At 38.9% G+C, this 14,496-nt stretch overlaps 1 protein-coding gene across 1 annotated transcript in view; it reads left to right on the top strand.

Moving 5' to 3' along the window:
• Window positions 1-13,130, top strand: part of STIM2 (stromal interaction molecule 2) — a 75,546-nt gene extending 62,416 nt beyond the window's left edge. Inside the window, exons 5-12 of the mRNA XM_063135119.1 lie at window positions 1,758-1,873; window positions 2,714-2,891; window positions 3,375-3,552; window positions 5,175-5,342; window positions 6,149-6,249; window positions 6,532-6,770; window positions 10,094-10,328; window positions 11,718-13,130. Of these exons, the coding sequence (XP_062991189.1) occupies window positions 1,758-1,873; window positions 2,714-2,891; window positions 3,375-3,552; window positions 5,175-5,342; window positions 6,149-6,249; window positions 6,532-6,770; window positions 10,094-10,328; window positions 11,718-12,198 (1,696 nt within the window). The 3' untranslated portion in view covers window positions 12,199-13,130. The remainder of the gene's footprint in view (window positions 1-1,757; window positions 1,874-2,713; window positions 2,892-3,374; window positions 3,553-5,174; window positions 5,343-6,148; window positions 6,250-6,531; window positions 6,771-10,093; window positions 10,329-11,717) is intronic.
• The last annotated feature ends 1,366 nt before the right edge of the window (window positions 13,131-14,496 follow it).

Below are 14,496 nucleotides of genomic sequence, written 5' to 3'. Positions count from 1 at the left end.
TTTCTTATCATGAAATATTGTTTTCCTCAGATGTCTTCTCCTTGATGCTACATTATCGCACTTATACTGAAGTAGCCATACTATTCTATGTGATAGTACAGCGGTTTATCCATTCTAATTCAAACTTTGCTGATTCCTACGTTAAGGGTGCATTTTCATTGGATGGAAGCCTCCAATCTTGTAGGCTTCAGAGTATCCAATCCACCGCTGGACTGCTACGGGCAGGGTGGGAAGAGTGACAGAGGCCTCTCCATCCTCTTTCCCCCTGAAAATGAACCCCTGAGTCTATGGGTGGGTGGGTGGCGAGGCCATAGATTTCTCATATCTTGGCCTCTCCTTTCTCCTCCCCTCCCCACTCACTGCAATGCCCACTTTCAGACCTCTCCCAGGCCCCCCAACGCTGTTTTTATGAACTTGTAATACACGCCTGGAATGCTCTTCCAGAACATTTGAGAACTACAAGTTCAACCGCAGCTTTTAAAGCTCAACTAAAAACTTTTCTTTTTCCTAAAGCTTTTAAAACTTGATGTTGTGCAGACTTCTACTGTTACTTTCTACTGTTAGTTTTACCCTACCCTGTGCCTGCTTACCCTACCCTGTACCTGTTTGCATTCTCTTCCCCTCCTTATTGTTTTACTATGATTTTATTAGATTGTAAGCCTATGCGGCAGGGTCTTGCTATTTACTGTTTTACTCTGTACAGCACCATGTACACTGATGGTGCTATATAAATAAATTAATAATAATAATAATAATAATAATAATAATAATAATAATAATAATATTTATTTAGTGATTTATTTATCACATTATATACCATAGCCAAAGCTCTCTGGGTGGTTTACAACAGTTAAAAACAGTGAGCATTAAGAAGTATACAAAAATTTAAAACCATCAAAATCATAACAGCAGTATAAGAACAACGGTATCCATTTTAAAACAACAGTTCTGAGGTCTGTTAAAAAACAAACAATCTTAACGTTGTTAAATGCTGTTAAATGCCTGGGAGAAGAGAAAGGTCTTGACCTGGTGCCTGAAAGATAACAATGTTGGCGCCAGGCGAACCTCGTTGGGAGATCATTCCATAATTGGGGGGCCACCACTGGAAAGGCCCTCTCCCTTGTTGCCCTCCTCCGAGCTTTCCTCAGAGTAGGCACTCGGAGGAGGATCTTAGATGTAGAGTGCAGTGTACAGGTCTTTCCGTGGTGGTTGTCGGGGGGTGGGAGTGGGGGTGGAATTGGATTACAGAGTCCCCCTTCTGAGGTTTTAGCAATTTATGCAACCTTGGAGGCGGGACTCTGAAGAATCCTGGGATTATAGGTTTGCTCCAGGGAACATAGAACATAGGAACATGGTAATACAAATCTATATTCTTGAATAGAAGTGCTTGAATTGCATACTAGTTGTTATCAGTGGGCTGAAAATAAAAACATTGCAACTATTTATTTATTTGGTAAAATGTCATTCCAGATACAGACAAATAGCAAAATAAGAAATTTCTGAAGTTCATTATCTATTTAGTATAGAGGAACACGTTTGTTTAGCCTGACATCAGACTGGTATGTTATGCCCTACCTCCTCTATTTTAACATTTGTACATGCTAACCATGTAATTGATACATGGAAAAAACATAGTGACTGTTTCAATGTGTGATTTTTAGGGTTACTGCATAACGCAGGATGTACATTTTTTAGTTGTGTCTTTAATGGCTACTTTCAGGAGAAGGATCTTAAATTCTGTACTTTATTGTGTGCAGGATAGCAGTTAATGAACCTGCCTTTATGATATCTCAGTTGAAAATAATTGATCGGAGCCACAGGCAGAAACTTCAGCTGAAGGCCTTGGATGTTGTTTTATTTGGACCTCTTACACGTTAGTACAATTTTCATTTCCTTCCCAACCCATGCCCACACCTTTTAACTGCTAGCGGAATGTATTGTTTTGCTGAACTCTGATGTCCTTTGCATTTAGGCCAGCAAATTCCACTGAGAGAATATCATTCAGTGATGCATGCCACTGTGATATTGTTCAGTATCTGTCCATATGAATCTTGCTGTGTGTGTGTGTGTGTGCTCGTGTACAAGACTTTAGGTCAGACCTGAAAGCTACATCAAATGCCCCACTTCCCAGAACAGAAAAGCTACAATTAATAACTGTAATTACAGTTGTGCCTCTGTAGGTTTAAAATAGGTTTAAAATGTCACTTTCTGTCACCTAGTTTAATGCTGACTTTTAAGTCAAATGAAATAGCAGGTGGGCAGTCATATTCTAAATTCGGGCTATAGCAAATGTTTAACTATAAACATTTTCTCATCACTCTGTGCAGCTTTTGTTTGCCACTGCTACAGCACCATCTTCTAGTGGGTGTCATGCTGTAGCTGAGTTAGTGTGAGTGGAATATTTCCTCGACTGGTCCAATGGGTAACAGTAACCAATCAGGATTGCATTGCCTCTTCTTTAAGGCACCTGTCCATACATTTTGCCAAGAGAAGAGCTGGGACTGTGATGCACATTACATCGCAAGTAGCCACCTTCTAAGTGCAAAGTGTTCATGGCCACACTAGAGAGGACAGGTGGAGGAGTGCATAAGCCTGAGTTCACAGTATCTCATTCTCATAATACTGAACTATGGTTTAGGGTTCTATCCAGTGCATCCCAATGTATGTGTGGTGTCTAAATTGTTACATTTAATCTCTATAACTGCATTTCCAGGACCGCCTCACAACTGGATGAAAGATTTCGTACTCACAATTTCTATAGTGATTGGTGTTGGAGGCTGCTGGTTTGCATATACCCAGAACAAGTCTTCAAAAGAGCACATCACAAAAATGATGAAAGATTTGGAAAGCCTTCAGACAGCAGAGCAGAGCCTATGTGAATTGCAAGGGAGGTATGTGAACGAAAACTTAGAGTTTATATAGTGCTTTAGGGTGTTCAAAGTCCTTATGAGGATCTTGCGGGGCAGGTTGGTAGTCTTACATTCATATTGTAGGGAGCAGATGCCCAGAGATGGTGGCTTGCATGTGTCACCTAGTGAGTTCACGGCTGTGTTAACATGTGAAAAGGAGACTTCCCAGGTCATGCTGTAAGTCACTAAGCAGCAGCATTCCTGTGATATAATCAGATGGTAGAATTCTGTTGTCCTTCATGAATTTGAGGGTTTAGCAGGGTAATTTTATGAGTAAAACTCAGCTAGTTAGTCAAACCAAGAGGTAATCCTTCAGTGTTACATCTCCCAGTACTTGTGATGTAGAAAGGTGCTACTTGGTGAAACCACAGAGCAGCTTAAATTATTTGTCCAATCAGTTGAACCATGAACAGAACTAATTAAACACTATTAACTTGTGTGTGTGTGAAAATGTCTACTTTGAAGGCTTGAAAAGGCACAGGAAGAGAATCGAACCGTTGCTGTAGAAAAGCAAAACCTAGAGCGCAAAATGATGGATGAAATCAGTGATGCAAAACGGGAAGCATGTCGGCTAAGAGAGTTGAGGGAAGGAGCAGAATGTGAACTCAGCAGACTTAAATATGCAGAAGAGGAGCTGGTGCAGGTATGTGTATACTTGAATCTACAGTCTAATTTTCAGCTTGTTTTTAGATTTCGTGACATGGCACATTTACCATGGTGGTTTCTTTTAATGCAGTAAGCTTAAACTCCTACTTCTAAGCTAGTTTAGAACTGTAGATCTAGTAGAGAAATGATATGCTCCCTTTGAGCAAGAGCATTAGGCCTTTTGGGGGTGGGGGAGAACAGAAGGATCTAGATATTCTCACCTGCGCCGTTTCAAGCAAGTTAAGCATCCTGCAGCATTTTACCAAGGGACAAGATGAAATTGCAAGAGGGGCAAGCTGAGGTCTCTTTCAGAAAAGTAGTTTAAACATAAGAGGCTGAACCTGGGAGGGAAGTGGGTAACGTGATCAGTGGAAATGAGGGAGCAGAGAAAGGCTTGGTGAGCAAAGCAGAGCAAGAAAGGGAAAAGCAAGGACTGGAGCCTATGAGCTGTACATGGTACCTGTTTGTTTCGTAGGCTTAACAGAATAGAAATGTTTATATAGGGACAGGAAACAGCAGAGACTAATCTCTGTGCCGGGTGAAGCAAGGCAAAGAGCCAGTAAGCCTCAGGAGGCCTATGGTGCCCAACATACATGGTAGCTCAAGGAGCAGGGCTCTAGCTCAGGCTCCAGAAGGCCTGGGATTAAGTTTACCTTTGGCCGTTGCCCCTGATATCCATCTATATATGAAAAACCGCAAACACGTTGTTAGTTGTTCCTTGTATACTTCTTGATGTTCATTCCACGCTCCTGTTAATGAGCAAGGCCAATTCAGGCCCATCAACTATCCTTAGCTTTGACAATGCTTTTTAAGCATTATAATAGTTTCTTTGTTGTACAGTGGAACAAAAAAATTCTTGACACTTGATATTAGGACACTTCATTATCTGATCTCTTGCAATTTGCAAGCCTGACATGCACACAAGGTAGTGTCAGGATCTGAATGAGGGGAAGAACTAAGAGAGAGTTTTCTAGTGCTATATCCCTAGATAAATATTTAAAAATATGAGCTACGGTGCTTGCAAACAAGGAATTTTACAGGGGGTGTCGAGCAGTAAGCCACAAAGTTTCTCGTTTCTGTTTAAGGGGAAAACAATGGAAACAGAACTCGTTCAAGGGCACTATTAATGTTTATATGTTAGGGCTGTTATCCAGTCATGTGGGTTTTAAAGTATTTGTTAATCAATTGATTTTTTTTTATCAACTTGTACATGAATAAACACTATAGTTCTGAAGAAAAAAGCATACTTTTTGGATGGTGCAAGCAGTTCTGATCTCAGACACCCCTTTCAAAGAGGCATTTCCTCCTGAGTGTGAGAGAATGAATGGATCTTTGAAGACCGTGTCTGCTACATACATTTTCTGTATGTACTAGTATTTTAACAATAATTACAGTATTAACAACTGTTAAAGCCTGCTGTCTGATAAACTGGGTGGTGCCTTTTCAAATCTGCTTTAGCTGATTAATGGGTTAATCAACTAAACATTACAATCTTATCATATACCAATGTTCCGTGACCAAACATTGCATATGCAGTTCACAACAGTGTAAATGGGCAAAATCATTCCAATATATATACTTCAGGCTTTGTGAATTAATGGCTCTACTTCTCTCTTCCAGGTCCGCATGGCCTTAAAAAAGGCTGAGAAGGAGTTTGAACTGAGAAGCAATTGGTCTGTTCCTGATGCCCTGCAGAAATGGCTCCAGTTGACGCATGAAGTGGAAGTACAGTACTACAACATTAAGAGACAAAATGCAGAAATGCAACTAGCGATTGCCAAGGAAGAGGTTAGAGCATTTTTGAGTCATAACAAATTGATTTTGTTCCTCTGATGATTCTATTGATTTTGTTCCTCTGATGATTCTATTGATTTTGTTCCTCTAGGATGCAGGATTGTAGCTAGATATTTGTATTTCTTGCGGAGACTGCCCACACATATGAATGCCACACACTCTAATGTGCCGCTTCCAGATTTTGGGTGAAAAAAATGATAATTGCAATTCTAGAACATTGCATTTTGGTTGTTCTTTTTCTCTTGCTACTATACCTCCACTTTCAAAGAGCTGGTGTGCCAGGATGGTGGTACTTGCTCCTACCACTCTGCTGGACCCACTCTACTTTCGAAGTTCAGTCCAGCTTAATGTTTTAAGCTTTAGAATTTTGTCCTATACTTTAAAGCTCATGATGGACAACAACTAAGACAGTAAACACAAATTATCCCATTATAAATAATGCATGCTAATTGTATTGTTTTAAATTGTTACTGTATATGCTGCATTGGGAGAGCTTGCCCTGAAAGACAGTGTATGAATAATTTTAAATAAATGCTAATATTGGCCCATTCCAAGCTGCTTTGTTGGAGATTCATGGTTACGGGGCAGCTGTTGATAATACTTCTGGATATGCCTTTGCATATTTGTGAAGGAGTTTTCATTCTATTTTGGAGATGCTGGTAGGACAGTGGCTCTTTGGATAATGCTATGCTTAGGTTGCTGATAGCTGAAGCTGGTAATACTTTTCACGCATAGCTCACTGTCTATGAAAAGCATATACATCTCTATTTAGCCATTGCATTGTTTGCCCTTAATTTTAGGCAGAAAAGATTAAGAAGAAGAGAAATACTGTCTTTGGGACGTTACATGTTGCGCACAGCTCTTCTCTTGATGAAGTAGACCACAAGATTCTGGAAGCAAAGTAAGAGGCCATTGTGTTTGTTGCCTAAACAAGTTCAATTCCACAGAGTTCAACATTTTAATGTGGACTCACATTTTAAATTAAAAAAACCCAGATTCTATAATATAAATAATATTATACTATTATTATAATATCTAAGTTTACTCCAAAGGACAAATCTAGGTCCTGCAGCATATTGTATTGCACATATCAATGTAGATAATCATAAATGTTTCCATCTGTAACTTGCATAGCAAATATCTTCCCCCCCTTTTTAAAAAAATCTTTTTTATTACTCTCCAGGAAAGCACTTTCTGAATTAACAACTTGTTTAAGAGAGCGACTCTATCGATGGCAGCAGATTGAAAAGATCTGTGGCTTCCAGATAGCACATAACTCAGGATTACCGAGTCTGACTTCATCACTTTACTCCGATCATAGTTGGGTGGTAATGCCACGAGTCTCCATTCCACCGTATCCGATTGCAGGGGGAGTGGATGACCTTGATGAAGATACTCCTCCAATAGTTTCTCAGTTTCATGGTATGTGATGGTATCTCTAATAAGACATTGGACACGTGAAGGTACACAGGAGTTTGGCAAATGACTAAAATGGGCGAATTGAAATATAAAATAAAGAGGCTCAGCAGAATATCTAAGAGGCAACAGAGCAAAGATAGTAGAGGTCTAGAAAATAGAGATCACCAACAGCAGATGGAACCCCCAGTATTTAATGGAAAGCGAAAGTCCTTTGAATGTGAGAGTATTTATGGAAGTTAAAAAATGATCCCAGGGAGAGAATATTTTAAGCTCTTTGGGGAAAACATGCTTTCCTTAATTGGGTTTAAAATGTTTGCAATGTAGGAGGAAGGGAGAAAGGAGCAGTCTTCTCAGTTTAAGGACTGTGTTTTGAAAACTGCCTACACACTCTTCTTACCCACCCACCCTTTCCGGCTTTCCAAGAAGCAAGCAGTATGTACCCACTTGGACCCTTAGTTCATCTTCGGAGGTCCTTCTCTGGATGCCCCTGGTGGGTGGCTACAAGAGAGAGGGCCTCCTCAGTTGTGTCACTCCACTTGTGGAAAACCCTCTTCAAAGAGGTTCACCTGACACTTCCCTTGTTACCTTTTCGGCACCAGGCAAAGACCTTTCTTATCTCCCGGACATTTTAAAGACCTAGTTGTAGATTTTGTATTGCTCTTTTATTGATTCCTGTGCTGTTTATTTTTTTGTTTTGTATTTTAATGTAGTTTATTCACACACACACACACACACACACACACACACACATATATATATATATATATATATTGCATTTTATATTTTAACTGCTTCGATGGCATTTTAGTGTTTTAACTGTTCATAATCTGCCCAAAGAACATTGATTATTGGGTGGATTAAAATATAATCAATCAGTAAATAATAAACATGTACTTCCTTGAAAATCCAACTTGCGCTTACATTTATTAGAATGTAAGCCTTTGCGGCAGGGTCTTGCTATTTATTGTTTTACTCTGTACAGCACCATGTACATTGATGGTGCTATATAAATAAATAAATAAATAATAATAATAATAATAATAATAATAATAATAAGTGCTGCTCCCTCCTTGCTTCCAGGAAGGCGCAGAAAGAAATTTTTGCAAGAAACCGGTGCTAGCCTTAACCAAAAACTGAACAGTTGATAACAAAGAAGTTAAGGAAATAAATATAATTTAAGACATCGTGTAATTTTCAAAATTAACACTTAATATAATTTACAAAGAGCACTATTTATACACATTCAATACAAATAATACAATAAAAAGCGCGCTCTGTAATCACAATAAGCATAGACCAAATGCGTTATGCTGCTTCTTGAATGTAAGCTGGAAAAGAGGTTGCCTCGGTCACAGGGGGGCCAATGCTTTATAGGCTGCCTGTGAGAAAAACAGCCAAATTAGATTTGTGCTGTGCTCATGTTTGCTGCCCCTTGTCACTCTTTCTCCATTCTCTGGAAATGGGGCAGTCGTGCGCGTGGGAGACCAATGAAGGTAGTAGGGAGGAGGAAGGAACTCGGGTGAGTGGAGTAGGGGGTTGGTGATTATCCCTCAAAAAGGCATGTGCAGAGCTGATCTGGACAGCTTTCTTCACATATTGTTGGGCTACATCTTCCCCACCACTCAAATCTCTATTTTTTTTATGGCTGCAAAATATTATTCTTTCACCTCCACGGCTTTTCTAGCACTTTGAGATTGTAAGTGCAGTGTTGTTATTGGAGTATCATGAACTCTTTCGTGCTTGTGGCATCATATTAACACTACACATAGCTCCTTACTCCATAGCTGTAATGTTTTGTGAAAGTGTTTATTTTTAATTAAAAAAAAGGCTATTCTGAAAACTTTGTACTACACTACGGAAGTACTGATAGAGCTCCCCCTCCTACCTGCTGCACTTGAAAATTACTTTGCTTTGCTTTTTACCTGGCATGCACCAGTAACTGCGGTGATGATGATGCATATAAATCCAGTTCCAACTGGACCTAAATGATGATTCTATGGACAACCATCTGTCAGGGATGCTTTAGGGTTGATTTCTGCATTGAGCAGGGGGTTGGACTCGGCCTTGTAGGCCCCTTCCAACTCTGCTATTCTATGATACACAGAATCCTAACATTTTCTCATCAGAATGATCTAATCAACAATAATGTTAAAGTAGTCCTTCACTTCGGAGATGTTTTGGTTCCTATTTTTCAGGATTCCTTAGACATTGTCTCAGGTATCATAGGTCACCTTGAACACACTCCATGCATACTGTCTCTCTTGTTCCAGGCTAAAATACTTTTTGCCATGACTTTCATTTTATATGAAGTAAAGGTGTTTCATCCTTAAAATTCTACCAGATGTAAATAGAATTACTGTTTTCCAATAGAATGTAATGCATAATATACAAAATGAGACGGTATAGGTTCCTGTTAAATATTTGAGTCAGGAGTTGCTTCTGTATTAAGACTTTAAAAATGGTAACCAAACTTGCTGTGAGATTCAGTCGGTAGAGTTCAGTTTCACATCTGCCTTGCCTGTTTCATTTACTAATGTATTTAAGTATAGATTAATACGGTGAAAAAGGAATGTATTTACATATGTGGTGGGATTGTAAACATGTGCAAAAGTTGTGGAAGATGGTGTTCTTTGAGATTGAGCAGATTGTGGGATTTAAAGTAGAGGTTACACCAAGGATTGCATTACTCTCACTGCAAGAAGAACTTAAATGTAATAAAGAAGCGAAAGAACTGATAACTAACCTGCTGACAGCTGCGAGGTTGATTGTAGCTAGGAACTGGAAGATTCAAGGAGACTATTGTATTGAAGAATGGTATAAAGAAGTGTGGGACATCGCTATAAATGATAAATTGACATGTAATATTAAAATGAAAAGAGGTATAGTAAAAACGAACGATTTTGAGGGAATATGGAAAAAGTTCCTAGAGATTGTGTTCTCTAAAGGAAGTGGGAAACCACCAACAGATGAAACTATGAGTTTTTGGAAACAGGAATGAGATGCCGAGGTGGGGGGAGCACTGTTATGTTTAGTACAAATATGTTTAATAGGTTAAATTTGAATATTCGATATTAAGGGAAATTTTTTTAAAAAATAATAATAATAATAAAAAAGTATAGATTAATACTTGGGGAGGAAGAATATAGATTATTCAAAATTAAAATGAATTCCATCTTTACTCAGAATTCTTATGCTATGGGGTTGTAGCAAAAGAAATTTCAGTAGTAGTTATAAAATATTCTGTGTAGAGCAGAGTAATAGCTCAGTTGATAACTTAGAGCAGTTGATTGATTTTGACTAACGTTGTTCTCTTCTGTTGTTCTCAGGGTCCATTGTAAAAACTAGCACCTTAGCAAGGAGCAGTAGCATGTGTCGCTCCAGGCGAAATATCATGCCATCATCTCCTCAGTCACAACACACAGCACAAACGCAGCACACTTCGCATACACAAGCTACTTTGCACTCTGCAGATCCAGACATCCTTTCAGTGTCCAGTTGCCCTGCAGCTTACCGTACAGAAGAGGAGGAGGAGGCCATTTACTTCACTGCTGACAAGCAATGGTATGAGCATTGCTACTCCACTGTGAGGACCTGAGTTAGAACTGGTTTTGAAGGTTATGGCTCCCCTAGTTACATGGAATGCCTGTGTGTCTTTCCTGTCTATAGTTTGGCACACAACAGGAATGATAAAGTGACTATTCCATATATATGTTAAGAATTGGTGATGGGATAGTAAATCCCTACATATTTTGGATCCTCTATGTTAACAGTCTCTTAGGTATGTAGGATCCAAAATATATAGGGCTGAGACTTTCACCTGTTGCAGCATACAAGTGGTTATACTTGACATGGTCTACAAGGGGAGTCCAAACTTGGAAGTTGTTAACAGCGGTCTAACTCTGAGCTAGCAATGAAGTCAGCAGAATGGGCTGTTTTTGGCACTTCATCTCTTGGGTTTCCTGGCCCATCTCTAAGGTAGTCTCTAGGCAGTAAAATGTGTGCTTTGAAGCCTTGTTATGGAAGAGGAACAACTCCGGAGCAATTTGCACAAACTTAGGATTTTGTGAATCCAACCTTTGAAACTACTCGGTCAGAAAAACAGTAGAAGACCTTCTCACTTTCTTTTAATGCAGAAGGGAAGAAGGATAGATCAATTGTTTCCATTTATCATTTGATTAAAAAATTGGGGATTTCAATCACGTGTGTGGGGTAGGCTAAATTCATTATATATTTATTTATTTATTGCATTTCTATACCGCCCAATAGCCGAAGCTATTATATTAATAATTATATAATAATTATATCTTTAATTATTACCAGTAAAGCTGTCTTGTCACTGATTTAAATAATCTTAGTTGATATAATTGTACAAGTTTTAGTTGATCAGTTTAATTTTGCATGAGTAAAGACACAAATTTTTGAAGCAAAAGGCGTATCTTTCTCTTCAGATGAGCATATATCTGTTTTAGCAGGTGACATTGTAGAAGAGATATTCCCTCCTTTGTGAAAGAGACGAGGAAATGCCTCTTTTTTTTTAAGATAGTGTTTTCCAAAAGTAATTTGTATTACAGTAATGACAAGAAGCATCATCAAAACTTATTTACTTAAAATCTCATGCCCAGTTAACCAGGGCATCTTTTTTGCCAGCCAGAAGCTTCTTTACAGTGCAGTCTTATACGTGTCTGTTCAGAAGTAAGGCCCATTGTGTTTAATGGAGCTTACTCTCAAGTAAGTGCTTCTAGGATTGTATCTTCACTAGATCAATTAATTAGTCAAATAGATGCAGAGAGTTGGGTTGAAAGGTGGTATTTTCCCATGCCTTAGCCATTCGAAGTTTCAGTGATTTAGTTAAAAATTTCATTTGGTTATATCAAAAGTATTTTGAAGATTATATATATCCTTAAACGGAACAGTCTGATACCTTACCATTTTGTTTCCTCCTTGCTATAGGGAAGTACAAGACACAGCTTCCGAATGTGACTCCTTCAATTCCTCCGTCGTAAGGAAACAGTCTCCTCCTTCAAGCCTTGAAATCTATCAGCCCCTGTCACCTCAAAAAATATCCCGGGAGGAACTCTCGCTAGAGGAGTCATCTACCGGAGACTCGTCCTCCCTAACAGCTGACCTTTCCAGGGGTTCTCCTGACTGTGTTGGCATGACGGAAACTAAAAGTATGATCTTTAGTCCAGCAAACAAAGTGTACAACGGCATTCTGGAGAAGTCCTGCAGCATGAATCAGCTCTCTAGCGCTGTTCCGGTTCCCAAGCCTCGTCACACCTCCTGTTCATCCACCAGCAGCGAAAGTAAAGCAGGCCACGAACCCTCTGCGACCCCTCGGATAAGTAGCACCTCGCAAGACCTCTGTCACAACGGGGAGCGAAACAAAAAGTCCTCCAAAATAAAAAGTCTCTTTAAGAAGAAGTCGAAGTGAGGCTGCCGGAGGCAACGCTCATGAGTGGCATTGTTAGACTCTGTTGCTATTATTATTTTTTAAATTAAGAATGTAGTTATCAAGGTTCTCCAGGTTTGGATGCCGCAGCAGAAAAGCCTTTTAAGGCCAACTTCTCTTCTGTTTTAAATGACGTCAACTTGTGCCAGCTGTCAATGAGAAATTTTAAATTTCAAGGCAGTTTACAGTCATTTGTCTATTTATTTCTGCTTTTTTAGTTTATATATAAAACTTTTTTAAAACATAAAAAACAACACTTTAACACAAGCTTTAACGGACTAGTAAGCCTGCATGGGCTTGCCAAAGTTTTTCTTTTCTTGTTTACCAGAGCATCTTCTTATCTTTCCACCGAAGCTATGGCATTTGCGTACTGGACTTAAGTAACTTTAAAATGAAGTAAAACTACTTAAATTGCACTACTGTTTTCCTGACTGGAAAGTATCTTCGCAAGTGAAACTGTTCAGACTTGTGAAAAGACAGAAGAGATGGGTTGGTTCATTGTTATTTTTTAGGTCGTTTTTATGTAGAAACTAGCATTTCTAACAGTTGATTTCTGGAGCTGGAACCTCATTTCTTCTACAGAATGCTTATTTAAATGCATTAATTAACCTAATGGATTGGGTCCTGTTGTAAAGATCATGATTATCCAGGGCTTTCACTGTGATTTTATTGCATTGCATAGGCTGTATGGTAAGAAAAAGACTTTTATCAAGAGAAGGGGGCTCCTGATTCCACACACAAGTGATAAAAAAGAAGACGACAAAACTTGATTTTGAAGGACTTTTTTAGACATTCACAACCTTAAAACCAGGATAGGGACAACTGTGGGCACTTGTTTACATACATTGACAGACAACGGATGTTTGATTTGTGAATATTTGTACTGTGGCAAAGATAATAAATTGAAAATATTATTGTGCACTGACTTGTTCTGATTTTAGCCACTCCCTTTTCCAACCCAAATTCCTCAAGTTCTTCTTCGTTGGAGAGCACGGTATATATTACTGGTTCACATTGCATTGTGAATCATCTTCTTAATTGCTCAGTCTTATTTCATAACAGGATGGAAAACCTCGGTCTTCCCACTACATGTTGTTGGGCTCCAGATTCCATCAGCCCCAACCAGCATGAGCAATGGTCAGGGATGATGGGAGTTGTAGTCTAACGAGATCCTTGAGGGCCGTTCCTTACTCATTTTGCAGCATGCTCTTCAATCCTATGAATTGGAATGCTGAGTTTTAAGAAAATCAGTAAATTGACAGCTAAATCCCAAATGTGTTTACTCTGCAGTGGGTCTCACTGGCTCACTTTAGACATCATACCAATTCATAGTTCTGAGCTTCCACACTGCTTCCTTCCTGCTCCTTGGGCTCCATTGATTTGATTACATTTTTTTTTCTGTGGCACAAACCACAGTTTTCTGTTGCAATCAAATGCAAAACCGTGGTTTGCATCTTTCCTCCTCCAAACCAAGCCAAATTACAGTTTGAAGTAGGGATGGATAGCCCTGTTTCATTTTTTATAAGGTTCAAATATTTTCAGGCACAAGTGTTCCATCCTATTTCTGCATCAGTTTGCAAATGCTTTTTTTTGAAAAAAAAAAAGTTGCATGAAAATTCATATGCAGCTTCCCCAATATGATTTTTTGTAAACATTACTCTAAAATATACATTTTAAATGCATTTTTTTCTAATGTATGCATTGTGTACATACTTTTGAATGGAAAACTATCGCAAAATTTGCAGTGTAAAAAGAAGGGCGATTGCACTCTGATTCACATGTTGGCTCGGGAAGGGCGAATTAGATCAGTTTGTATTAAAATGCAAACCAAACTAATTTCTCCCCCATCCTTCATTTGAAGCTTACAACCCTGATTGGGAGGTCAAGTTTGTGCTCAAGGCCCATTTGCATAGTGGCAAACCATGATTTTGGCCTTAAATATTAAGCAGCCTGCCAACTTATCAATAAGTCTTGCTTCAAACTGATAGCCTGGGAGGCTGCAGTCCTGTACAATCACAGTCTTTGGTACCCATGTAAAATACTAAGTTCTTTGGCTTTACTTAGCCTGGTTCACACATGTATGCGCAACACATGACTGGCAGTTGAATGTGTGAATAGACGTCATTAAAAGCCGATATGTTTGCAACGTGAAGTTATATAAAAGTTTTATCTGTGCTAGTATTGAACTGCATTGGCCCATTCACTTGTGCAAGACATCCGGTGATGTTGCACTGAAGTGATAAACATAAAGGTGTGATCTATGTCTCTGTGTCTGACAAT

This window comes from Elgaria multicarinata, chromosome 10 (genome assembly GCF_023053635.1).
Source record: "Elgaria multicarinata webbii isolate HBS135686 ecotype San Diego chromosome 10, rElgMul1.1.pri, whole genome shotgun sequence".
Taxonomy (NCBI): Eukaryota; Metazoa; Chordata; class Lepidosauria; order Squamata; family Anguidae; genus Elgaria; species Elgaria multicarinata.
This window is presented reverse-complemented; position numbering and strand designations above follow the sequence as displayed.